This window comes from Mirounga angustirostris, unplaced genomic scaffold (genome assembly GCF_029215605.1).
Source record: "Mirounga angustirostris isolate CCGP_5_RB_7025 unplaced genomic scaffold, mMirAng1.0.hap1 SCAF_9, whole genome shotgun sequence".
Classification (NCBI taxonomy): domain Eukaryota; kingdom Metazoa; phylum Chordata; class Mammalia; order Carnivora; family Phocidae; genus Mirounga; species Mirounga angustirostris.
Genome location: NW_026991717.1, coordinates 31,675,071 through 31,702,036, shown reverse-complemented (window position 1 = coordinate 31,702,036; position 26,966 = coordinate 31,675,071). Strand labels below are relative to the sequence as shown.

General features: G+C 46.6%; 1 protein-coding gene across 5 annotated transcripts; it reads right to left on the bottom strand.

The window, feature by feature from the left end:
* Window positions 1-2,496: 2,496 nt before the first annotated feature.
* On the bottom strand, window positions 2,497-26,591 carry SNUPN (snurportin 1). Of its 5 annotated transcripts, XM_064570127.1 has the most exons (10): window positions 26,329-26,590; window positions 25,885-25,953; window positions 23,108-23,270; window positions 19,282-19,429; window positions 13,101-13,205; window positions 12,031-12,127; window positions 9,658-9,755; window positions 6,809-6,886; window positions 5,017-5,097; window positions 2,497-3,089 (listed from the first exon to the last, which is right to left on the bottom strand). In XM_064570127.1, exons 3-10 carry the CDS (start codon window positions 23,263-23,265, stop codon window positions 2,769-2,771), a joined length of 1,086 nt encoding a protein of 361 aa, XP_064426197.1. In that variant the 5' UTR covers window positions 23,266-23,270; window positions 25,885-25,953; window positions 26,329-26,590; the 3' UTR covers window positions 2,497-2,768. The 5 variants fall into 5 exon arrangements, with proteins under 5 accessions (XP_064426197.1, XP_045755612.1, XP_045755613.1 ...); XM_045899656.3 differs by lacking the exon at window positions 25,885-25,953 and having other exon boundaries at window positions 26,329-26,589; XM_045899657.3 differs by lacking the exons at window positions 25,885-25,953; window positions 26,329-26,590 and adding an exon at window positions 26,012-26,164.
* Window positions 26,592-26,966: the final 375 nt, after the last annotated feature.

Genomic DNA, 26,966 nt, shown 5'->3' with positions numbered 1-26,966 from the left:
CATTGGGCTCCCTGCTCCGCCGGAAGCCTGCTTCTTCCTCTCCCACTCCCCCTGCTTGTGTTCCCTCTCTTGCTGTCTCTATCTCTCAAATAAATAAATAAAATCTTTAAAAGAAAAAACAGTGATTATAGCAAACTAATATCAAACACAAGTGAATTAGGATGACACCAACTCTTTGATGCAGGCATTAGAATCTAGCATGGCTTTCTGAGTTAACAGTAAAACAACCAAGACTGCTTACTTTGTATCAACTGTTTGAAGAGCCTACTCTTTTCCAGGTGTATGGGTTCCAATGGCACTTGAGATGAAATAGGTGATCTCAACTAGTAGTCCTTAGTTAACTCATGCCAAGCTGGCCCTCTAGCCAAGGCAAGCAGGATAGGCCACAGGCAATAGTCTATCAGCTAGGATTCTTTGGTTGCAAGTCCAGAAATCAGCTCTGGCTAATTTAAGCAAGACTGAATTTACTGGGTGCTCGTTGGTTTAATAGCAAGAACAAGCAACACCCCCTACCTTTCCGAGGGCAAAATAAATGAATTCCAACAGATTCACTTTCTTTGTTCCTCTGCTCAGGATACAGATTCCTGGTGAGGAGCAGGTGATTGGTCCATCTTGAGTCATGAGCCTGATGTTTGGCTAAAGGAGCGCAGTTCCCCCAGATTACAGTCCCATCAGATCACACTGCATAAGGAAGAGATAATTCCACAAAAAAAGAAACTGGTCGCTATTCGGAAGGGTGGCCAGAAAACTAATATCCAATCACAACAACTTATTTACACAGCCATCTTTGAAACAGGTGGCAGGAGGTGGTTTTACAATTCACAAGAAATATGACCAGAGGACATGCTATTCAGTGATTAATAATATTGGCTCCTCAGTTAAAAATAGAAGGGGCACTCCTCTGAAATACATCCTTCAAGCTATCATTCAACAATATCAAGTTGTGCTTGGTGATAAGTTTGCCTGGTATGTTCTGTGACTCGCGCATCTGTCTCCCAAGAGTGTCCTTTTGTGGAAGTAGTCTCTCCAGACATGCTTATTTCTGAGCAGGGCCCAGCCAAGTCTCTACTGATACTAGCTAGCATGCACAACTCCTGAAATGATACAGTTGGCTTGCTAAGAGCACAGACTAGTGCATTCTCCTTGGGAAGATCATGTAGCATGTAGGCAGCTGACAACATGCTCCTTGGCAAGAGGAATACAATGTTCCTGTTGCAGCATTGACCCAAATTCAGAAAAGAGCTTATTGATGTAGGCATGCTTAAATCTGCAGCCAGCAGGATCATTATTGGGGGGGGGGGGGGTTGTCTTCCTTCTCCGATTTTACAGAGTCAGCTTGAGCAGCTCTGTAAAAGCCCAACACTGAGGCTAGTTCCACTGATGTGCTGAATTTGTGTAATCAGGTTCCACTTAACCACAACTTCTGCCCAGATCTGTTCCCAGAATTAATCAACCCAAAGGAACCAACTGCAAGTCAGACAAGATCCGACCGGCATGCCTCCAAAATTTTGCCACAGGACGCTAGCTAGTATTGTGGGAGTAAAATAGTGAACTCTTTTTGTCCGATAAAAGAAATCCTAGAAAGGTGGAAAGCATTGAGAGCAGCAGATTGAGGCCACGGGAAATGGGACACATTTCCTGAACACAGAGCAGAAATGAATTGGTTAGTTTTAGACACTATCTTCCACTGCCACAGCTGCCAAAGAGCCCTAGTTTACAAATCTAAATGGATCTGGCCTGCTCAAAGCTCTTCCATGACATAAAATCTAAAACCTCTGCAGAATACCCAGGCCCACCTCTCTCTCCAGCCTCCTCCTGGGCAGCTCCCCAACCCTCATTTAAGCCTGAGGCATGCTGAACCTGCTTCAGGTCCCAGAGTGAGTCTGACCCCGCTCCAGAGGGGGCGACTGCATACCCTCCTGCCTCTGTGAGAAACTCCTGCTCTCCTCCTCTGCAGAGCCCTTTCTGTCCTGCTCTGAGCCTCAGTCTAGCTCCAACCTCCTCTACGGAGCCTCCCTCTCTGCTTTCCTGCCCAGGCTTCTCTGCATCTTTCAGCCCGAAAGCAATCTTCTCACCACCATGCCGGTGGGTTTCTTTCCTCAACTGGACTGTTAATCCTCAAGGGCAGGGTCTGAGTCCTATCTATCCCCATAACCCCCTCTACATCACTGGGGCCTAGCACAAGGCTTATCTTCTGAAAGGCGCACTGTTTGTCGAAGTTGTGAATGAACTCCATTTGCATTTTATCTCTGGCATTGTCTAAACCAAAGAAACTCACACTTCTCAGAAGAGGGAACATATTCAAATACCAAGAACTGCAGTTCCTGGTAAGACCTTTTAGAAAATGACGTTACTAACAGCAGCAACTGGAAACTCAGCAGAATGCTTAAGTGCTAAAAACAGTGAAATGGGCCAAGACTTGAACAGCCATGGTTTAGGTAGCGGGGGGGGGGGGGGGGGGTCACAACCATCTAAAGTTTAAGAACCACAAACAACTTCTTTCGTAAGAATTACATATATTTACATTGTGGATATCTGGGATATACTTTTCACAGGAATTACTGCTCAAATCCAAAGACCACCCAATCTGGGAACATCTCTCAATGGTGTGAGCAAGCATTTCAGATAGGAGATAAGCTGTATCCAACTGGAGTGGCTTGGGAAAGGCCACTCTGAAACGAAATAACCTGTTGTCGTCACTGTCTTCCTCCCCAGACTTCTTTTTGGGATGAAGCACCATCCTGTGACTCCCCAAGGAGCCACCCTGTTCAGTTCTCCATGAGGCTCCCAGGGGGGTCCAGGCTATAGGGAGGGCTCTTCAGCTTGGGGGTAGACAGGTGTTCCAACTCATAGCGTCCATCCTCAGACGCCTTGTGTGTGACATTCTCCTTCATGCCTTCCTGGCTCCTCTTGTGCTCAATAATCTGCTGGAGCTGGTACCCAGCATATTCTGGCTTGGTGGTCAGAGGGCCGGCTGGCACGGCTAAGCCAAGAACATCAGACACCATGTAGGGGCGCAGCCAGCCCACCAGAGGAGTGCTTCCAGGGCTATAGTGGGTCTCCTTGTGGTAGAAGAGAAGTCCATCTACCTATAAAAGGGGAAACCAGGGACCAAAATGACTTCTGGAGCCCCATGTTCCAGGAGAGTCTATGCACACCGGGGCCGCTCTAGGGTGCGAACTCCCTTTCCTGGATCACTGCCAGGGGAAAAAGAATCCTTGTTTCTCACACATGCAATTTCTCTAAATGAAGAAATGGCCTAGAAAACTAAATTTTAGAAAATAAAAACATAAATAGCACTTCTTGTTTGCAGGGTGCTTGCTACCCACTACTTTATCCTCTTACCCACCGCTGAGGGTGTTTAAGAAAAGGGGCTAGGGCTAGTTCTGAGGTCCTCCCTAAAAACACAGTATGGGGGAGCCTGGGTGGCAGAGTCGGTTGAGTGTCTGACTCTTGGTTTCAGCTCAGGTCGTGATCTCAGAGTCGTGAGATCGAGCCCCGCATTGGGCTCCATGCTCAGCACAATGTCTGCTTGAGATTCTCTCTTCCTCTACCTCTGCCCCTTCTGCTCGGGCTCTCTCTCTCAAATAAATAAATCTTAAAAAAAAAAAAAAAAAAAATAGGGGCACCTGGGTGACTCAGTTGGTTAAGCGTCTATCTTTGGCTCAGGTCATGATCCTAGGGTCCTGGGATCAAGCCCCGCACTGGGCTCCCTACTTGGTGGGGATTCTGCTTCTCCCTCTCCCTCTGCCTCTTCCTTGGCGTGTGCTCTCTTTCTTTCTCTTGCTCACTCTCTCTCTCAAGTAAATAAATAAAAATCTTTTTAAAATAAAAAAAATAAAAAAAATAAAAACACAGTATGAAGCAGAAATTCAACTTGAACCCAGGTTTTCTGTCCCCAGATCCCATGCACTTTCCACCACTTAGACGTCTTTGTAATAGGGAATGTGCTCCACACAGGGAACAAAGCAGGGGAATTGGACAGGCCCCTCCAAGACGCTGGACTGCTGAGCACAGGGGAAACAGACTGTCAGGAAGCCCTGTTCCCCATGCCATTGTTGGCTGCCTAACCTCCCCCTAAATTATCTGCAAGCTATGTTCTGGAAAACTCAGTTTTTCTCAACGGGAAGACCTCCTACGGTCCCACATTTTCTTTTCCATGATTCAGTGACTCATCTCTAAAAAGCATTTATTGTCACTGGGGCATAAGGATTATAAATAAAGATGGTGTTTTTACCACCTTCTTAATTGACTCCCAGAAATGAAGGCAACTCGGCCTTTGCCATTTCCTCATTTGGGAAGCTATGATCCTTTTAGCGAAATTATATCGAGTTCAAGCAAATACTTGTGGGTGACTAGGCAGAATTTTAAAGGATGTGAGGGGCAAAGGAAAGTTTGTGTGCTGAGCCTGGAGAGGGTAACTGCAGGTTCTGAGGATGACAAAAGACTGCCCAGGACTGAGGAACTTCTAGGGACATGAGACTTTCAGTGCTAAACTGGGACAGTTTTGGACAAACCAGGGCAGGTTGGTCACCCTGCTCCTGTGCCACTGCTCAGCAAGCAGCACCACCCCCAGGAACCATCTACTCTTGGGAGGGAGGATAAGGAGTTCGTGCCCCCTTGGTCTGTCAGTCACAGGAGCCCCCAACTTTACCATTGGCTACGGCAGTCAAACAAGGGGCCTGGCTATTAGGCTCGCAGCAGAAAACAGGCACCCAAGAAGGACCTGAGGATGGAAGCCTTGGTCCTCCCTGTGCCCCTGCCTCTCCATCTGTACAATGAGGGGTGTAGATGAGCTGTTCTTGCAGGGCCCTTCCAGCCCTGGCATTCTGACTTCTCTAGCAGGGTGGGGCTGAGGCTCTGAAGGGCAGTGGCACATCCTTTCCCAGGAATCAGCTTTCAGCCCTTCTCTGATGCTCTGACACAGCAAAGTCAGAGGATATCCTAAGACTCTGTATAGCCAAGCGTCCCTGCATCCTGCAATCGGGTCAGAGCAATGAAGACAATGGTTGTTACCTCAAAAGGGAAATCCATAGACAGCACCTTACACAGGCTCTCAGGAGTACAAGGGAAATTCTTTAGCCCCACAAATTTAAACTAAAATATAAATTAGAGCAAAGAATTAGTGCATGTTACAAATAATATTGGTTCCAGCAAGTGAAAAACTGTATCAAAGAAGAAAAGTTCAGTCTCATCCTTCCCTACCCTCCTCAACCCTATGAATTACTGGATTGGTAGTCCTCAACCTTGCTTTATCCACAAGAATCACCAGGGGAACTCTTAAAAATCACTGAAGCCCAGGCCCCACCCCGAGATTCTGACTGAATTGGCCTGGGTCCCAGGCATTTTTTTTTTAAAGCTATCCAGTTGATTTTGACACACAACCAGGACTGAGAACCACTGTCCTGTGCTAGGTTTAGGGACTGTATGTTATTCTCGAAGCCATATGACAGTGTGAAAGAAGGACTAGTGCAGCCCCTTTCACATCAGCAAGAATTTTTAGACTGAACAGTGTAACAAAGTGATTAGGACTAAAATTCTAAAGTCAGATTGCTTGGGTTTGACTCCCAACTCTGCCAATCATTTCATCTGTATATGCCTCTGCTGTCCCATCTATAAAATAGGATAATAAAAGTATCTCCCTCATAGGGTTGTTGCATGGGTTCAGTGAGATAATACATGCAGAGCACTCAGAACATTTCAGACCCAGCTGCTCCCACGTTCCCTTCCTCAATACATGTTCTTCCAGGACTTTCCTGGTAACATCACTGGATACTGACCCCATTTACTGTCCTGTAATTGGTTATCCGAATGCCTTTAAAAGTGTTGTAAGCAATCCAAGCAAATGCCAATCTATGGGGCTTTGCTAATAAAATGCCCTGAACACAGCTGTCACATATCTCATCGCTGAGTGGGTAGCAAAGACACATGGGCTCTCATCCTGGGCTGTGGGACCTTGGGGAAGGCAGTCCCCTCTCTGAGCTTACATCTTCATCTGTAAAATGAGGCAGCTGACTAGATGAGGTCACTCTCAGCTCAGATACAAGAACAGAAGCTCTCAAAGTGTGGTCCGTGGACTAGCAGTACGGGCAACACTGGGGAACTTCTTAGAAATGCAAATCCTCAGGGGCGCCTGGGTGGCTCAGTTGTTAAGCGCCTGCCTCAGCTCAGGTCATGATCCCAGGGTCCTGGGATCGAGTCCCGCATCGGGCTCCCTGCTCTGCGTGGAGCCTGCTTCTCCCTCTCCCACTCTCCCCCTCTCCCACTCTCTCTGCTTGTGTTCCCTCTCTCGCTGTCAAATAAATAAAATCTTTAAAAAAAAAGAAAAGCAAATCCTCAGGCTCACCCTGACCTACTGAATCAGAAACTTGGGCGAGGAGGCCCAGGCATCTATGTTTACCAAGCTTCCAGATACTGCTGACGCATGCTACAGTTTGAGAACCACTGTACGAGAGCTATTAGCATTTTATATTAACCACTATTTATTGAGTGACTACCGTAAGTATCATGTTAGGAGAACTGGCACATTTGTATCACTTGGTTCTTAGAACAACCCTGTAAAGTAGGTGTTATTAACCCTACAACAGAGATGAAGAAACTAAGGCCAAATGAGGTTATTAACTTTAGCTAGTAATTGTTAAAGCCAAAACTAGTTCAGATCTGGATGACTGTTAAGTCCACATCCTTCTCATTGTGCCACGCTGCCTCAACAACAAGATAATTTTGTTCATAATGATTATATTTAGATAATAGAACAAACCAAACCAATCCCCCTAAAGAATCCTACAGTCCTAACACCAGGCCTTACAGGATTAAGCTTGGATTTCTCTCCCAGTCCTTGTTCTTCTGGTAACTTTGAATGCATCCAGTAGAATCGGAAATCAGTCTGCCACAGAGAAGGGAAACAGAAAGATGAAATGCTGCTCATTTCAAACAATAATATGAACAAAAACACCCCATTCTAAATAGCCACCTAATTTATAGAGACCTAAGCTCCTCTATCATTACCCTCATTGTCCCTTCAAACACTGCCATAAGGTCAGTAAAATGTTTATAAAATCTTTGCAGATTTTTTCTTAAAACCCAATTAAGATTTTTTTTAAATTTTTTAAAAGATTTATTTATTTATTTATTTATTTGAGAGAGAGAGAGACAGACAGACAGAGAGAGTACATGAGAGGGGGGAGGGTCAGAGGGAGAAGCAGACTCCCCGCCGAGCAGGGAGCCCGATGCGGGACACGATCCAGGGACTCCAGGATCATGACCTGAGCCGAAGGCAGTTGCTCAACCAACTGAGCCACCCAGGCGCCCCCCACAATTAAGATTTTTAATAGCAGTCCAGTCAACATATATTCTTGGTACTTACCATTAAAATAAAACAACCTTTGGGCGCCTGGGTGGCTCAGTTGGTTAAGTGACTGCCTTCAGCTCAGGTCATGATCCCAGGGTCCTGGGATCGAGTCCCGCATCGGGCTCCCTGCTCTGCGGGGAGCCTGCTTCTCCCTCTCCCACTCCCCCTTCTTGTGTTCCCTCTCTCGCTGTGTCTTTCTCTGTCAAATAAATAAATAAAATTAAAAAAATAAAAAAATAAAAAAAAAATAAAACAACCTTTGTTTTATTTTAATTCTGAGGATAAGAAACTACTATATAGTTGTAACTTCTCATAAACTACTTTATTCCCTGAATTACGGATATGTACACTTCTGTAGCTATTAAGTGCCTTGTTTCTTGTACATTATTTTGCTTTTAAAAATAAAAAAAATGTCAGGGGCGCCTGGGTGGCTCAGTCGTTAAGCGTCTGCCTTCGGCTCAGGTCATGATCCCAGGGTCCTGGGATCGAGTCCCACATCGGGCTCCCTGCTCAGCGGGAAGCCTGCTTCTCCCTCTTCCACTCCTCCTGCTTGTGTTCCCTCTCTCGCTGTGTCTCTCTCTGTCAAATAAATAAATAAAATCTTTAAAAAATAAATAAATAAAAATAAAGTCTATTTTTTTTTTTAAAGATTTTATTTATTTATTTGAGAGAATGAGATAGAGCGAGAGCATGAGAGGGGGGAGGGTCAGAGGGAGAAGCAGACTCCCTGCTGAGCAGGGAGCCCGATGCGGGACTCGATCCCAGGACTCCAGGATCATGACCTGAGCTGAAGGCAGTCGCTTAACCAACTGAGCCACCCAGGTGCCCCAAGTCTATTCTATATATTATAGAAACACAGGTAATTTTATTTATTTATTTTTAAAGATTTTATTTATTTATTTGAGAGAGAGAGAGAGAGAAACAGCATGAGAGGGGAGAAGGTCAGAGGGAGAAGCAGACTCCTCGCTGAGCAGGGAGCCCGACGTGAGGCTCCATCCCAGGACTCCAGGATCATGACCTGAGCTGAAGGCAGACGCTTAACCCACTGAACCACCCAGGCGCCCGAAATACAGGTAATTTTAGTATCCAAATTTACAAGTTGTGAATACATGTTATAAAACATCCTTCAGCAGAATTAAAGAAAAATATGTCCTAGATTGAATTTATGAGATCTGAGTTTTAGGTGTGGCTCTGCACTGGAGCAAGGTACTTACCACCTGTGGCTCTCAGCTTCCATACCTATATGATGAGGAAGGACAACAGTACTCACCTTATAGAGTTGTTTTAAGGGCTTCAATGAGATAGTGCTCAGAAAGTGTTGGCAATGCAAGTCTTAGCTATATTGTTAGAACGAGGCGTGTATTCGAATTCTGCAGCACCACCACCTTACATAATGCTTTGGAAAATCACGCTTCGGCTAATGGCTACAGAAAGCAGTAGCCTATAGTGACAACCAGTGATTCTCACACTTGGGCCTATATGAGGATCGCCTGGAGGCTTGTTAAAACATGAGTTGACCCCAGAGTTTCTGATTCAGTAGGTCTGGAAATTTGCATTTCTAACCACATTGAGAACTGTGATAAGCTAATTGAAAGGGAGGACAAAAAATCACCACTAGAAAACTGAGACAATGATGCGGGAGTGTGGGGAACACAAGTGGAATCTGAGGGGCTGACCCAGCCTCACTCCAATGACTGCCACCGTCACTCATAGGAATCACCGATCTCAGAAAAACCTTGGGGGAAGGTGAAACTTGAGGGGAGAATATTGGGGCGCCTCCTCACTTGGAAAATCTCCTTCCAGAGCTGGCCCCTCAGAGATTCGCGACATTGTGTCATACGAAGGAGGCCCTGCTGTTTTCAGGGTCAGGATGTGGTTGGTGAGGCAGCAGAGCTGGCTGGAGACTCTCGGTGGGACTTAACTCCACCTTCTCTTCCTTGTGCTGCCTGCACAAGGTGGCATCCCTGTTGCCCACAATCTCCCCTGCCAGCAATCCTCCCCAACTCTGGAGAGGCAGGGGGGTGGTGGCAGCTTCTACAAAGTCCCAGCCTACCCCTCTGCTCTGTTTCACTCTTTCCTCCCCTCAAGAATTGCTGTACTTCCCTTAGTTCCTCCTACTTCTTTTTTTTTAAATGAAGCTAATTTAAACACACTCAAAGATGCAAGGAACATTAGATAATGTTCTTGATATACCACATCCTGTGCACACCAAGAAGCTGGTCACATATCAAACCCACATGCTGAGCCACATTCCCAGGAGGAGAGGAGAAAACAGGAGAAGACATGAGGAGAGCATTAATCCTTACCTGGCAGTCATAAAAAGGGTGTCCCCGCCAGCACATCACATCCAGAACATAGTAGGTCTGGTTCACCTCGCTGTAAATGCAGTCCAGAATGGTGTAGTCTGGGGATACAGAAGAGAAAGTCAGTACAGGGTACCCCTTCCAATCAGAGTTCATTAGGGAGAAAGTTCTTCATGGCCCTTTGTTGCTCCTGGTGCGCTTAAGGGTGATGTGAGTAGGACAGCATGAGAGAGATCAAGGCAACCCTTAAGCCAGGTGGGAATTCTAAACTTTTTTTTTTTTTTTTAAAGATTTTATTTACTTATTTGAGAGAGAGAATGAGAGAGAGAGCACATGAGAGGGGGGAGGGTCAGAGGGAGAAGCAGACTCCCCAGCGAGCAGGGAGCCGGATGCGGGACTCGATCCGGGGACTCCAGGATCATGACCTGAGCCGAAGGCAGTCGCTCAACCAACTGAGCCACCCAGGCGCCCGGGAATTCTAAACTTTTAGATAAGCTGTGACATTTACTCACCTTAGAAAAGCTCCAGTCCAAAAGCAAGTAATCCATTTTAATTTACATGCACTTTTTTTTTTTTAAGATTTTATTTATTTATTTGACAGAGAGAGACACAGCGAGAGAGGGAACACAAGCAGGGGGAGTGGGAGAGGGAGAAGCAGGCTTCCCGCAGAGTGGGGAGCCCGACACGGGGCTCGATCCCAGGACCCTGAGATCATGACCTGAGCCGAAGGCAGATGCCTAACGACTGAGCCACCCAGGTGCCCCTTACATGCACTTTTGAGTTCCTATCATAGGTGGTGTGCTCTGTGTGGAATATTAACCATAAGTAGTCCCTGCCTTTAAGGAAGTGACAATCCAGTTAAGGAGATAAGATGATCATAGAGAAAAGAACCAAGAGCTGAACTGTACAACACAAACTAAGAGCAACAGGAATTCCAGAAGAGGGAGATTGGCATAGCAGGAAATGCTTCACAGAAGAGATGGTACGTGAACATAGTCTTCTGGGATCAGAGGATTAAAACAACAGAGCAGAGAGGAGGTGGAACGGCATTTCAGGCCAGAATACTGATGTGGCGTGAGCAAAGGCCTACAGTTAGAACGAACTGGGCACATGTAGGCAACAAGCAGGCAAGCGAGCTGAATAGAGCTAGGAGTGGGTATAAGGAGTAGGGGAAAGACATGAGGATGGGTGAGCCAAAGTTCACGTGTAAAGCGCTCTAAAAGTCTAGGCTCAGTACCAAGCACACAAGGAACCACCAAGGGAGCCTGAGCAGGCAGGGAAGAGAACAGGGTTCAGGCCCAGCTCTGCCACTTCAATGAATGGCTGTTGGCAAGTGATTTAACCTCCATGATCTTAGTCTCCTCAGCTGAGCCTAGGTTGGAAGGAGAGGCTAAGGTTAGAACAACGATAAAGGAGAAAAGGCAATTTGGCAGGAAGCCCCAGCAACAGCTCACTGTACTTTACACTCGGCATTCTGAGGAATCTACCCCCCCAACACTGCACATGTCACCTTGTAATGGATGTCCACGGGGAAGGTGTGTCGACTTTAATTCAGGGATTTGTTGCCCAGCAGGCCTCACAGGGCTGCATCTATTCTGCAACTGAGGAGGCCTGACCTTGAAGAAGATGGCCTGAATCCAGTGGACAGGACTTGCTTGACCTTGAAGGAGATGGCCCGAATCCAGATGTACAGTTTCAAAGGTATGCTTTCAAAGTGAGTCTTTAAAGCAAGTAACCAAGGACCTTCCACTGTCTTTTACTAATTACAAAACTTAATAAATAGGGGCACCTGGCAGGCTCAGTTGGTAGAGCATGTGACTCCTTTTTTTTTTTTTTAAGATTTTATTTATTTATTTGAGACAGAGAGAATGAGATACAGAGAGCATGAGAGGGAGGAGGGCCAGAGGGAGAAGCAGACTCCCCGCCGAGCAGGGAGCCCGATGCGGGACTTGATCCTGGGACTCCAGGATCATGACCTGAGCCGAAGGCAGTCGCCTAACCAACTGAGCCACCCAGGCGCCCGAGCATGTGACTCTTGATCTTGGGATGGTGAGTTTGAACCCCTGTTGGGTGTAAAGATTACGTAAAAATATATATATATTTCTAGGGCGTCTGGGTGGCTCAGTCGTTAAGCGTCTGCCTTCGGCTCAGGTCATGATCCCAGGGTCCTGGGATTGAGCCCCGCATCGGGCTCTCTGCTCGGCCGGGAGCCTGCTTCTCCCTCTCCCACTCCCCCTGCTTGTGTTCCCTCTCTAGCTGTCTCTCTCTCTCTCTGTCAAATAAATAAAATAAAATCTTAAAAAAAAAAAATATATATATATATATATTTCTAAACAAACAAACAAACTTAATAAATAGACAATTTTATGTAGGTACCTTTTGCTGTTGTTGAGTTTTGCCTGTTGCCTCCTGGCAGAAGGGAAGAAAACCTGTTGACACAGTAACCACTCTTGGTGTAGGCGCTGGTAGAACCCTGTGTGGAAAGTTAGCATTCCCATTAGGCATCAAGGTCTCCTTAACCTCTTGCTTCCACAATCTGCAGAGGTGTCATCAGCCCAAAGATGGCTCTCAACAAATCCCTCCTGAAGGAAAGCATTTCAACCCCCACGCCAGGCAAGCTGCTGCAGGAGATATGGAACGCAAAGTGTGGGCAACCATTCCAGGCACCCTCCCTCCTCAGGAGCTTTGTACTATCACTTTGCTATCACTCAATAAACCTCGCTTTGCTGCCCACTACTCTGTCTGGTCTACCTCTTCATTTTTCGAAGTGATGTGACCAAGAACCATGGGCACCGATGGAGAAAAAAAATCCTGAAACATTTATGGGGGCTCGTCCGGGATCTCCACCATCGTTAAGGACAACTACCAATAAAGGTCATCAAACTCCAAATGGTGGTTCAGATGGAGCCTCACATGGTTGTCAAACTAGACAGCCACAGGGGACCTCTTGATAGATCAGGATGAGATGCCCCTGACCAGCAGAAGGTAGCTATGAACAGTCGTCATCCTTCTTCCCTAACAGCAGTTAGGATTACCTCTTCAGGGGGACAGTGATGAAGGATAGTTGGAGGGCAGACAGGTAGGGACAAGGGGCCCCTGCCCTAAGAGAAACTACCCTTGAAAGGATCTTACATCAGCCTGGAAGGAGCCCTCCACCCTTTCCCATGTGATAGGTAGATGACAAAAACCTGATTGGATGACAGGTGCAGGGAGGGTTCATCAGATGAAAACAGCCCGCTAACAAGCCCATAAAACCCCCTAGACTTAGAAACTCCCTGGTGGCAACCCCCTCAGGGCCCCTTCCTCCTTGGGAGCTTTTACTATCACTTTGCTATCGCTCAATAAACCTCGCTTTGCTGCCCACCAAAAAAAAAGGAACACGAAGTGCAAAGAATTCCTCCTGCTATAGACCAGCATGCTGGGATAGGGAGGAGGAAGCGACTCACCCTGGAGGCCACAATCAGGGCTCTTTTTCCAACAGGGCACACGACCACAATCCATTCCTGCCCCAGATCTGAAGGGACGTCAATTAACCACTCAGACAGCATCAACTGGGAACACAAAAAAAATGGCATTAAAAATCAACAGGGGTGGGGGGTGCCCAGCTTGATCAGTTGGTAGAGCGCGCAACTCTTGATCTCTCAGGGTTGTGAATTCAAGCCCCACTTGGGTGGAGAGATTACTTAGAAAAGTGAAATATTAAAAAACAACCAAAAGGGGTGTGCTGCTGCAATGTTTACAGTGACAAAGAATTCACAGCCTATATATATACACACACATATATATAATGAAAATACATATAAGGCTGATGGTAGACCTCTGCCCCACTTGCTCTTAGTTGACTTGTCTCAGCTGACGGGATGGAGGCCACTCACGGTGAGCTTCAAGTTCTCTCCTCGTCTTCATTTCCTGCATCCATAGTACATTCTTACCACCTCGCCTCCTGTATCTGGGTGACGGGACCTCCTTCCTCCTCTTACTTTGTCCATTCACCTGCTGTTCTCATAACTATTACATTCCAGGGGCTATACCTCAGAGATGAATAAGGTCCCTGACGTTGAGATGCTCTTAATCTAGATCATCATTTCCCAAACTGGTGACCCCAAATACTGTACAAAGGATGTTAGGAAATCTGCCTCAAGAAAGGGGGGATGAAGAATGAAATCTTGTGGGGCGCCTGGGTGGCTCAGTTGGTTAAGCGACTGCCTTTGGCTCAGGTCATGATCCTGGAGTCCCCGGATCGAGTCCCGTGTGGGGCTTCCTGCTCAGCAGGGAGTCTGCTTCTCCTTCTGCCCCTCTCATGCTCTCTCTCTCTCATGCTCTCTCTCTCTCATTCTCTCTCTCTCAAATAAATAAAATCTTTTTTTTTTTTAAGATTTTATTTATTTATTTGAGACAGAGAGAATGAGAGAGAGCATGAGAGGGAGGAGGGTCAGAGGGAGAAGCAGACTCCCTGCCGAGCAGGGAGCCCGATGCGGGACTCGATCCCGGGACTCCAGGATCATGACCTGAGCCGAAGGCAGTCGCTTAACCAACTGAGCCACCCAGGCGACCCAAATAAATAAAATCTTAAAAAAAAAAAGAATGAAATCTTGCCATTTGCAATGACGTGGATGGAACTAGAGTGTATTATGCTAAGTGAAATAAATCAGTTAGAGAAAGACAAATACCATATGATCTCACTCCTATGTGGAATTTAAGAAAGAAAACAGATGAACATATGGGAAGGGGGAAAATAAAAAAAGGAGAGAGGGAAATAAGCCATAAGTGACTCTTAATGATAGATAACAAACTGAGGGGTGATGGAGGGAGGTGGGTGGGGGATGGGCTAGATGGCTGATGGGTATTAAGGAGGGCACTTGTGATGAGCACTGGGTGCTGTATGGAAGTGACGAATCACTGAATTCTACTCCAGAAACCAATATTGCACTGTATGGTAACTAACAAAATTTAAACTAAAAAAAAGGGGGGGGGGTTTGTTGTTGGTGGTGGTGAAATGAATTTTGCAAAGAATAACTCTTCCACTCTTGGCTCACAATTCCTCGCATTACACAGAGACTGGCCTATCAACAAATAGTCCCCACGGAATCTTTCATCTCTCCTTCCCTTAGCCCACAAAATGCTCACGCCCTAATCTTCAAAAACAAAACAAAAATGAAAACCTTTTATCACTCTGCATTTCTGTTAAAGTATTCCACTTTGTCCTTCTTAAAACGACTTCCTATTTCTAGATGCTGCCCTCTGCCCACTCTGACACCTTCAGTCCAGACTTGCTACCCCGTAGCCCGGTCAGAGGCTGTCAGGGACCCGCTCCCTGCCATGTGTCTCTCTTCCCTCTCCTCCCCCTTATCCCCCTTGCTCCACTGCTCATGTCACCGCCTCCTCATCCTCCTTGACACATGTTCCCTGTGAGCACGTGCCACCCATGTGAGCCAGTGCTATTCTTTTTTTTCCTCCAAACGCTCCTCCACACACTCCCCCAAAACATGTAGAGAATCTTCAGGAGGCTGTTTTAGGTTCCCCTTTTCTTTTCTCTCAGAGGCTGTCCGCTCAGGGCTAGGTCGCATCTACTTCTGCAGCTTCACCTGCCGCTTCTGAGAGGACACCCCCAATTCTCCTTCTGTTTCTTTTCTGTCCTTTCTTTTTTTCTTAAGTAAGTTCTACACCCAACACAGGGCACAAACTCACAACCCCGAGATCAAGAGTCACACACTCCACTGACTGAACCAGCCAGGTGCCCCAATTCTCCTGCCTTTTCATCTCCAGACTGCTTTCCTTTTCTCCAGACCTATATTTCCAGCCATCCACGTGGTATCTCCTTCTCTGCTTGCTCTCTCTGTACCTTAGACTCAGGGTCCCCAAAACAGGATTCATGGTCTTTGGTCGCCCAAGTAGCTTCCATCCCTGAAACCCCCCTACTTCCCCTTCTGCACCCTGTAGCCCTGTTACCAAATCTTAAACCAAGCATTATCAACACATCCTTAAAGAAATTTTAGTGTTACAACACCAAAAGCACAAGTGACAACACAAAGGATAGATAAATAAGACTACATCAAAATTTAAAACTTTAGTGCTGCCTGTAATACCATCAAGAAAGTAAAAAGACAACCCACAGAATGGGAGAAAATATTGCAAATTATGTATCTGATAAGAGATTGTTGTGTTGTGGTTTTTTTAGATTTTATTTATTTATTTGACAGGGAGAGAGAGAGAGAGAGAGCACAAGCAGGGGGAGTGACAGGCAGAGGGAGAGGGAGAAGCAGGCTCCCCACTGAGCAGGGAGCCCGATGGGGGTTTGATCCGAGGCCCTTGGGATCATGACCTTAGCTGAAGGCAGATGCTTAACTGACTGAGCCACCCCGGTGCCCCCTGATAAGAGACTTGTATCTAGAATATATAAAGAACTCTTACCACTTAATAATAAAAGACAACCCAATTAAATGGGCATAGAGGGGTGTCTGAGTGGCTTAGTCAGTTAAGCAACCAACTCTTGATTTTGGCTCAGGTCATGATCAGGGTCGTGAGATTGAGCCCTTGTCAGGCTCTGTGCTGGGCGTGGAGCCTGCTTGAGATTCTCTCTCTCCCTCTTCCTCTGCCCCTCCTCTTTCTCTCTTTCTTTCTTTCTCTCTGTCTCTTTCTCTCTCCCCCCTCCAAAAGAAAAAAATGGGCATAGACATTTCTCCAAAGAAGATATACAAATGGTTAATAAGCACATAAAAAGATGCTTGATATCATCAGTCCTTAAAGAAATGCAAATCAAAACCATGAGACACCACTTCATACCCTCTAGGATGGCTATACTCAAAAGGATGGACAATAAAAAGCATTGGCAAAGATGTGGAGACACTGGAGCCCTCATACACTGCTGGTGGGAATGTAAAATGCTCTAGTCACTTTGGAAAACAGTCTGGTAGCCCCTCAAAACATCAAACATAGAATGATCATAGGCCCTAGTAATTCCATTCCCAGGTATATACCAAAGAGAAATAAAAATATATCCACACAAAAACTTGTTCGTGACTATCCACAGCAGCATTATTATTCACAACAGCCAGAAAGTGGGAGCAACTCAAATGCCACCACCTGATGGGTAGACCAGCCAAATGCAGGGTATCAGGACAACAGAACATTGTCTGGGAATAAAAAGAAATGAAGTTCTAACACACACTCCAACACAGATGAACTTAAAAAACCTTATGCTGAGTGAAAGAAACAAGACACAAAGAGCACATTTCATATGATTCTACTTACAGCACATGTCCCGAAGAGGCGAACCCAGAGAGACAGAAAGTAGATTACTGACTGTTAAGGGCTGGGGGAAAGAAAGAATGGGAGTTGACTGCTGATGGGTATGAGGGTCCTTTTGGGGGTGATGAAAATATTCTGGAATTAGAGAGTGGTAATGGCTGCACAGCCCTGTGACTATACTAAAAAACACTGAATTGTACCCTGTAAATGTGTGAATTGTATGGTATGTGAATTTATCTCAACACGGCTGTTTAAAAAAATAGTAGCTAATATTTGTGGGGCATCTATTACGGGCTCTGTGCTAGGTATTTAGGGTACACTATCTGCTTCAATCCTTCTAACAATCCTGTGAAATAGTACTGTAACTATCCCCATTCTACAGATAAGAAACCAGAGACTTAGAGCCATGAAATAACCTGCTCAAGGTCAACAAAGAGCCGGACTTTGACGTCAGGTCAACGTGACTTCAGAGCTTAAACACTTAACCACTTCTCACACTGCCTCTTCTATCCGGTCCACTGTTAAATTCTGTCCATTCATCCTGGCGACACTTCTCACACTCATTTCCTTCGCACCCTCACTGTCCTCAGCACCGGCAGCAGAGTGCTTTAGCAAAGCTAAGCTCCCTACTCCAGCCTCTCTCTTCCAGGTCCTTCTATACACGGACGTGCATGCCATACAAAGTCCCAGCTCTGTCCCTGGCTCAAAAATTCTCGATGGTTCCCCACAATCTAAAACACAGTCTACACTCCCGCAGATGTTTCTGCTGTATTCCTCCTCCCCGCCCTATGTTGCTCCAACCTCACTGGCCTGCACACTGCTCTCAGCACACCATAGGGCTCTTGCTCAGCCTCTTCCTGCTGCCTGGAAGGCCCTGGAATGCTCTGCACCTCTGCCTGTCAATGTCCTACCTCCTCTTGGGGCACCTGGGTGGCTCAGTGGGTTAAGTGGCTGCCTTTGGCTCAGGTCATGATTCCGGGGTCCTGGGGTGAGCCCTGCCCGAATCGGGCTTCCTTGCTCAGTGGGGAGTCTGCTTCTCCCTCTGCCCCTCCCCCTGCTCAAGCACATACTCTCTCCCTCTCGCAAATAAATAAATAAAATCTCTAAAAAAGAAACAAGCTGCCTCCTCTTTCATTAACCTTTTCCTGATTTCACAATCCTACTTCCTTCCTCGCTATTAGCTAATCTCACTTTCTTACAGCAAAAACCATCATCTCCAACTATTCCAGGAGTACAAGGGCCATTTCTGACCCTTGTCCATCTTCCCACACATAGCCTAGCTTACTACAGAGCAGGGTTTTCAAGAATGCTTGCTGAACAGAACTGAACTGCACTTTGTCATAGAAGATGTTATCTGTGCTGTATTGGGGGCACAGAAAGAAGATGGGAGTGTGTATACCCAGAAACCATTTTTTTTTTAAGATTTTATTTATTTATTTGGCAGAGAGAGAGAGAACAAGCAGGGGGAGTGGAAGGCAGAGGGAGAGGGAGAAGCAGGCTCCCTGCTGAGCAGAGAACCTGATGCAGGGCTTGATCCCAGGACTCTGGGATCATGACGTGAGCTGAAGGCAGACGCTTAACCGACTGAGCCACCCAGGCACCCCCAGAAACCATATCCTAAGGTGGGACAGGATTCTGAGGTGACAAGACACTTGGGTTATAGAGAGAATATAATAGCCAGTTAGAGCCCTGGCCCCACTTGGACCCATACTCTGCTCTGGAATACCTGGGCTGCCTGAAGCACTGGCAGTCTTCATGCCTGCTTCCCCTATAGCTCCACAAACCACACTGGTTTCTTCCTGCAACCAATAGGCCACTTAGTCAAGTTTGTTATAGTCGTCTATTGTTTCATGGCCTCAACTGCATGTAGGCCAATGGGCTGGCCTGGAGTGGCTGGCTAGGCGCCCCATATTCAAGGGCAGCTGTCCTTCCCACCTTCCATCATCTGAATGTGAAGATCCAAGGCTGACATGTTAGTCTACTGCTCAGGAAAGACTACCAACCTAGGAGGTAGGGTGGGGGCAGTGCTAGCCTGGGCAGGCCCAACCTAGAGTTGCCCTACAATGACCACTAAGAAATGACAAGTGCAGGGACTCTCTTAGTGTAGCAATAGTTCAGGGGCTTTCTGCAGAAGGCTGGTGACCTTTGGTTATAGTATGGGGTAAAGGTTCTCAAACCCAGCACCCACAGCCTCCCTCAGTGACCCCGCCTTCAGTACATGACACCGTAAGCCATTTCTTCTCTAAGTCCATACACTTTATGCATGTAAAGCAGTTTCTGTGAAGTCCCCCATTCCTTCCTCCTGTCTCCTTCTCTCTTTACGGCAACACTTACTTCAGTGGGGTTGGACCTGGGCCTCACCTTCCCTGGACTACTCACTTGATTAGCATAGCGTTTTGGTAACTTCTTGCCAGTGTCAACGTCCATCTCTTCATCATCTTTCTTATCTTCCTCTTCCTCGCTCTCCATTCCTGTCCAGTCATCTTCAGCCAGTCTTCTGGCATGATTCACGTAATCCAGCCGCTTGCTGGAAAAAAGAAGGCACAAGGATAGGCCTTTATGTCTCCTAGGAAGACCCCCTACAATGTGACAAGTTTACTTTAACTCAGATGCTTCAAGTTCAGGAGTACCCTAGGGATTCTAGTGGAAGAGATGGTAGAATTTCCTATGTAAGGCTAACATAGTGATGGCCCCCTCACTGGTCCTAGGTAGGAAGCTTCCTCTGAACACACTCAGCCTTCCTCAGTTTCCTAAAAAAAGGCAGATTAACATATTGAAAGGAATCTTCAAGGTTCACTAGCTGGAAAGGCTGACCCCGCTCCCGCCACCCCATTCCAGATTCGCATCTCTACCCCCTCTTAGAGCTGACACTTTCCTGCCTGGCAGGCATCTCATCCAAAGGCCCCCAGTGATTGAAGAGAGGAATCACTGAGATGTGGGGAGGAGTTTAAAACAAGGACCACTTCTGGGACTCTCCAATTTATACAGTTTCCTTTCTTTATTTTTAAAAATATTTAATTAATTAATTTATTTGACAGAGAGAGAGAGAGCACAAGCAGGGGGAGCAGGAGATGGAGAGAGAAGCAGGCTCTCTGCTGAGCAGGGAACCTGATGCGGGGCTTGATCCCAGGACCCTGGGATCATGACCTGAGCAGAAGGCAGACACTTAACTGACTGAGCCACCCAGGTGCCCCTCTTTCTTTATTTTTTTAAAGATGTATTTATTTATCTGAGAGAGAGAGAGAGAGAGAGCATGTGTGGGCATGTGGGGTGGGAGGGGCAGAGGAAGAGAGAATCTCAAGTAGACCCCCCACTGAACGTGGAGCCCAACCATTAGATAATGACCGGAGCCGAAATCAAGAGTGGGATGCTTAACTGCCTGAGTCACCCAGGTGCCCCTAATTTATAAGGCTTTCTGAGGAGCAGCCAGGCCTTCTTCCATTTCTTTTTTCTTTCTTTTTTTTAAGATTTTCTTTATTTGGGGCACCTGGGTGGCTCAGTCGGTTAAGCGTCTGCCCTCAGCTCAGGTCATGATCTCAGGGTCCTGGTATCGAGCCCCAAGTTGGGCTCTCTCCTCAGCAGGGAGTCTGCTTCTCCCTCTCCCTCTGTGCTCTCCCTCTCTCTCAAATAAATAAATAAAATCTTTGAAAAAAAATGTTATTTATTTGAGAGAGAGAGAGAAAGCTGGAACAAGTGGGGGGGGGGCCCAGGCGCCCTTCAGTTTAATATATCTTTTTACTTATTTCCCTTTATTTTTACCCTCCTCAAAAAAACAAACAAACAAACAAACTACATATTCTAGAAAGCTTGGGCAATTGATTAAAAAAGAATAAGAACTGGGGTGCTTGGGTGGCTCAGTTTGTTGAGCGTCTGACTCTTGGTTTTGGCTCAGGTTGTGGTCTCGAGGTCGTTGGATTGAGTGCTCAATGTGGAGTCTGGTTTGAGATTCTCTCTCTTCCTCTCCCTCCCACTCCATCCTCCCCAAGCTCATGCTCTCTCTCATAAATAAGTAAAATCTTAAAAAAATAAAAAAGAAAGAATAAGAACTGTTTAGAATCTGATTGTGATTTGTAGATACCAGGTAACTGCCTGCACTTGGTTTCCTCAATGCTAAGGCAAGATCCACCACTGAGGCAATGAGACCAGCTCAGTGGTTTCCTCTCAAACATACACACGAGCTCATGCACATTCCCATGATGGTGCACACCACAGAGAGCACGTGCGAGCACAGTGGTCTTTTATTTCAAGAATGAAGAAGAGCTGGTGTACTTGTACATGTGCACAGGGTGCATACCCATGGTTCTTTCCCATGTATTGTTTGTATTCACAAGAGAAGAAACTACCCAGATGCCCATCAGTAGGGGATTGGTTAGATTACATTATGAAATACCCATTCAATACAATACCTGGCACCATAATAAAGGAATGAGATGGTACTGATATAGAATCTCTCCAAAATCTGCTGTTAAATAAAATGTGCATAACAGTGTTTGTACACTAATTGTTTAAAAAAATGGTATACATACGTACAACCACACACTTGCTCATGTCTGCACAGAATATCTTTGGAAAGATACAAAAGAAACTAATAATATGGGAGAGGAACTGAACAGCCAGAGGACAGAATTGAGAGGGAGACTTTATTTCCTTTAAAAAAAAAATTTTTTTTTTTTAGTATAGCTGACATACAATGTTACATTAGTTTCAGGTGTACATACACTGATGCAACTTCTCTATGTTATCCTGTGCTCACCACAAGTGTAGCTACTACAACACTATTAAATATCACTGACTGTATTCCCCACACTGTGCCTTTTATTCCCGTGACTCATTCATTCCGTAACTGGAGGCCTGCATCTCCCACTCCCCTTCGCACATTTTGCCCATTCTCCTACCCCCGCCCCTCTGGCAACCACCAATTTGTTCTCTGTATTTATGGTCTGATTCTACTTTTTGTTTGTTTATTTATTTGTTTTATTATTCAGAGTCGACATATGAGTGAAATCATGGTATTTCTTTTTTAGTCTGACTTATTTCACTTAGCATCATACTGGGATGGAGACTTTCACCATATATTCTTACAAATTTTGAATTTTGAATGTGAATACATACAATTAATGTGTTACCTATTCCAAAATAACTTTTAAACAACAGAGGTGGGGTTGTGGAGCGGGGGAGGTGATCTGAGAATGTAATCTGCAAGCAACCCAGAGGCCACAGGGAACCATTTCTGCTAAACACATCCAATGATGGAGCACTGGGCAGAATGCAGACCGTAGAGAAACTGTGTAGCTGTTAATAGTTCCTTCGAATCCTCAATTCCTGTGACCAAGAAGAGGCCCATGTTGTACTCAGGGTAAATGGACAGGCCCTGCCTTCAGAGCAGCCCAGCCTCAAACACTCCTATCCTGCCCTCTCCCCCTGCTTGCTCATCTTGGCATTGAGAATTCAGTGTATGGAAGACATTTCCTCAGCTTCCCTGTGGAATTATTTGTATTGAGCTCTCAAGGGCTCCACAGAAACATCTGGGCTGAAGGCAGACAGGAAGACCACACCAATGCCAGGCTTCAGAGTGCAGAAGCCACACAGGGAATGTGGGGAGTGGAAGACTGGGCGTGGCTTTCACAAGTCCCTAAATCGCAAAGCTCAGTACTGCTGCCAGGAAAAAAAGAAAAACTTAACCAAATAACAGCTTTTGCTTTCAAACTTCAGTCTCTCCCTACGTTTCCATCTTTTCCTAAGCTTTCGGTGTAAAGGATGTCTACCTCTGCCAGGATTTACCCCTCCCAATCTCATGGGCAAGATGTACCTATAAAGGGTCTACTTGAAGAGACAGACCTAGTGGGGCGCCTGGGTGGCTCAGCTGGTTAAGCGACTGCCTTCGGCTCAGGTCATGATCCTGGAGTCCCGGGATCGAGTCCCGCATCGAGTCCCGCATCGAGTCCCGCATCGAGTCCCGCATCGAGTCCCGCATCGAGTCCCGCCCGCATCGAGTCCCGCATCGGGCTCCCTGCTCGGCAGGGGGTCTGCTTCTCCCTCTGACCCTCCCCCCTCTCATGTGCTCTCTCTCTCTCATTCTCTCTCTCAAATAAATAAATAAAATCTTAAAAAAAAAAAAAAAAGAGAGAGACAGACCTAGAGCCTCCTGATTGGTTCACAGCTCCCAGCCTGAAGAAAGAGGCCAAAGAGTTAAAGCATCCCTTACGATTTCTGCAGTTCCAATAACCGGCGGCGCCGCTCACTCTGCTCCAAGGAACTGTGCTTGGACTTGTACTGGGACAGGCGGGGGTGTGGGGCAGCTGTGCTGTTCAGATCTTGAGACACAGAAAAGCTACTAGCCAGGGCTTGACTCAGCTCTTCCATCTTCCCTACAAAGGAAAACATAAGAAAACAGTTCATTGATTTCATATCACTTCCTGTGTACAGGCAGTTATGATGTAACATGATGGCTACATTCCTAACAAAAACTCACTTAATCCAAAATCACAACTGTTTCTATGGGGAAAAAGGAAGTTAAAGGTAAATGAGTTATATATGAGCAACAGCATTATTTCCTGCAGATATTTTAATAATGATCATCTTAAGAGCTCTCAGTGAACAGATATAAATGTACACATCGTACACTAAGCAAGTTCACCCTGTGACTGAATCTAGCTTTTGCTCTGTCATTCATTACCAGCAGCCCTGTCACTAATTCCTTCTTTCCATCATTAACATCTACTGATGTGATCAAGCGCCTGATTTTTTCCTGAGTAGTTCTAAATAGCCATTACTCAATAATATAACTTATTTTTAATGCATACATTTTATTTTATTTATTTAATTGTTTTTAAAGATTTTATTTATTTATTTGTTAGAGAGGAAGAGAGAGAGAGCGAGTACAAGCAGAGGGAGAGGCAAGCAGAGGGAGAAGCAGGCTCCCCACCAACCAAGGAGCCCGTTGCGGGACTCGATCCCAGGACCCTGGGATCATGACCTGAGCCAAAGGCAGACACCTAACTGACTGAGCCACCCAGGCATCCCTTATTTTTTTATTATTTTTTTTAAGATTTTATTTATTTATTTGTTAGAGAAGGAGAGAGAGTACAAGCTGAGGGAGGGGCAGGCAGAGGGAGAAACAGGCTCCTTATTTTATTTTTTAAAAGATTTTATGAAAAAAAATAAATAAATAAAAGATTTTATGTATGAGCGCCTGGGTGGCTCAGTCATTGGGTGTCTGCCTTCGGCTCGGGTCACAATCTCGGGGTTCTGGGATCAAGCTCTGCATCGGGCTCCCTGCTCCATGGGGGCTGCTTCTCCCTCTCCCACTCCCCCTGCTTGTGTTCCCTCTCTCGCTGTGTCTCTCTGTCAAATAAATAAATAAAATCTTTAAAAAATAAATAAAAGATTTTATGTATTTGACACACAGAGAGAGAGAACACAAGTATGGGGAGTGGCAGGCAGAGAGAGAGGGAGAGCGAGAAGCAGGCTTCCTGCTGAGCAGGGAACCTAATATGGGGCTCGATCCCAGGACCCTGGGATCATGACCTGAGCTGAAGGCAGGCGCTCAACTGAGCCACCCAGGTGCCTGTATTTTATTTTTTAAAGCTCTGTACCTAATGTGGGGCTTGAACTCACAACCCTGAGATCAAGAGTCACATGCTCCACCAACTGAGCCAGTCAGGCAACCCTCTAATACAACTTTCTGTTGCAAATTTTATCCAATTGTTGTTTGACTCTCTAAGAAAAGCCAACTTACAGTAAGAAAATTTAGCTGGTCCTGGAGCCCCAGAGCAAGACAAGGGGAGCCCAAAACCCAAACCTGGCAGTTGCTTTCTCATTTTATAGTTTGTTTTATTTGTTTGGGGTGGACAAAAGGAAGGTTACAGGGCTATCCATGCAGGACTAACTTGGAAAAGAGCTAGAATGTAGAAGGCTGCCTACCAGTTAACACCAAGGAGTGTGAAAGACCGACCTGTGGTACATTTGGGGAGATGGAGTAGATTGGAGACAGAGTACCCAGGTGTGCCCTAACGAATGAGAATGGAGAGAAAAAGGTGAATTCACACTTCACTCATTCTCCTGTGAATGAAGGTACGAAGTGGCATAGGAGCTTAGCTAAGGGTTAAAGGTGTGCCTCAGAGTGTAAGAAACAGGAACATATGGGAGAAATCCAACTGGCAAAGCCAGGCTGGCCTAACCCTTCAGGTCTAGAATAAACCAGAAAGCACCACCAAGGCTTAAACTCCACCCCAGGCCTGGTCCCCCTGCTTTAAGCACCAAAACCAACAGGTTCATTCCAGAGCCTCCATAGTTAAAAACAATTCTATGGGCCTCTCCTTGGCAATGAGTTACTTTCCATTGCACGTTTGAAGTCGGATTTTTTCCCTAATTTGCAGCACTTTTTTTTTAATTTGAAAGGAATTTAAATAAAATTGTGGTTAAAACCCATGACATAAAATTTACCATCTTAGCCATTTTTAAGTTACAGTTCAGTAGTTGCTGTGCAACCAATTTCCAGAACTCTTCTCATCTTGCAAAACTGAACCTCTATACCCATTAAAATGAAAGGAACTTTTTTTTCTTTTAAAGATTTTATTTATTTATTTGACAGAGAGATAGCGAGAGAAGGAACACAAGCAGGGGGAGTGGGAGAGGGAGAAGCAGGCTTTCCACCGAGCAGGGAGCCCAAGGCGGGGCTCGATCCCAGGACCCTGGGATCATGACCTGAGCCGAAGGCAGACGCTTAAAGACTGAGCCACCCAGGCGCCCCAAAAGGAACTTTTTTTTTTAACTTAAGATTGACATATTATCGGTATGGATTTGAGGCGAATCTTAACATATTTGTAACGCAACCAGGGTGGCCATTTGTGATTGAGGCTGGGTGATGAGTACTTGGGATCCATAATGGTATGCTATTTCCCGTGTTTTACTGACTTTTGTATACGTCTAAACACTTCCATAATACACTCTTTTAAAAAATTAATTATGTCTTTGGCTTACCAAAGTAATGCCCCAAATAAAATACACTTATTAGGTCGTATCACGCTTTATCTCGGTGTGGCCTCCGTTCTGCCAAGAATCACAAAATCAATAAACACGCCTTGGATACTGGGACGGCCCTCTGTACCTTTACGGCTGTTCTTGGCTGGCTCCTGAGCTTTCAGTCAATTCCTCGGATGGTCCTGCTTCCAAGGGTTCGGACCTTATCCTGGGTGGTCTCGTCCAGACCCACGCGCGTCCCCTGCCGCCTCTGCCACCGCCTCCTCCCCCTCCCACCCCTCAGTCCGGGATCGAGGCCTCCTCTGCGGCTTCCGCCGGGCTTCAGCCTCCTGGCCTCTACCTGCTCCACTCGGTCTTCCTCCCCGCCACAGCGCCGCATTACCTTTCTCTAGGGACGAGGTCCCGTAGGCCACTCATGATTCGCCCCCCCCCCCCCAAAACTACCTGAGGGGTCCTGGCCCGATAGTCTGGATCCGAAAAGCCGGCTGGATCAGTGCTAGCCGGCCAGAGGGAGTCACAGCCGGGCGCCGAAGAGCAATTCGGGAGCCAGCAGGGCCCAGGCTCGAACCCAGGACTCACAGGCGGAGATGACAGTTCCAGGAGCCGCGGCCGCCGCTGCCGGGGGCCGACCAATCAGTGGCCCAGGGGGAGCCGGGCCCGCCCCCTCGGCCGCAGCCGCACCGCCGGGCCCACCCGCCACGCGCCCGGAGTTTCCGGTTCCGCCCACCGTCGTGAATGCCGGTAGTGCAGTCGCTGTCCGGTAGTTCGCGGGCCGTTATTTCCGCCTTCAATGGCTGGCGTTTTATCTGTGGGCGGGAGCAGGGGTCCTGGCTCTTGTGATGCACTGTCCGGAACCAATCCTGCAAGATGACTTGGCCGCACCGAGGCTTCACTCCTGAGCACAAGCTCCTCGGGGCTTCTTTTGCCAGTGGGAGGAACCCCGATCTCGGGGCCGAGCATTCAAAACCCTCCGGGCCCCGGGTCCTGAAGCTTGCGCCAGATCCACCCGGGCTTTAGGGGTACACCAGCCGTCCGCTCCCTCTCCTGTGCTTGTGCTTTTTGTACGGACAGTGCCAGTTACC

Bases quoted from the DNA above. Each gene is read 5' to 3' on its own strand.
- SNUPN (XM_064570127.1), bottom strand. From the start codon at position 23,265: ATGGAAGAGCTGAGTCAAGCCCTGGCTAGTAGCTTTTCTGTGTCTCAA. The intron at 13,206-19,281 runs GTGAGTAGTCCA...TTGTGTTCCCAG, and splicing joins CAAAACGCTATGCTAATCAA to TTGATGCTGTCTGAGTGGTT. The intron at 3,090-5,016 runs GTAACAACCATT...CCCCTTTTATAG, and splicing joins CTATGGATTTCCCTTTTGAG to GTAGATGGACTTCTCTTCTA.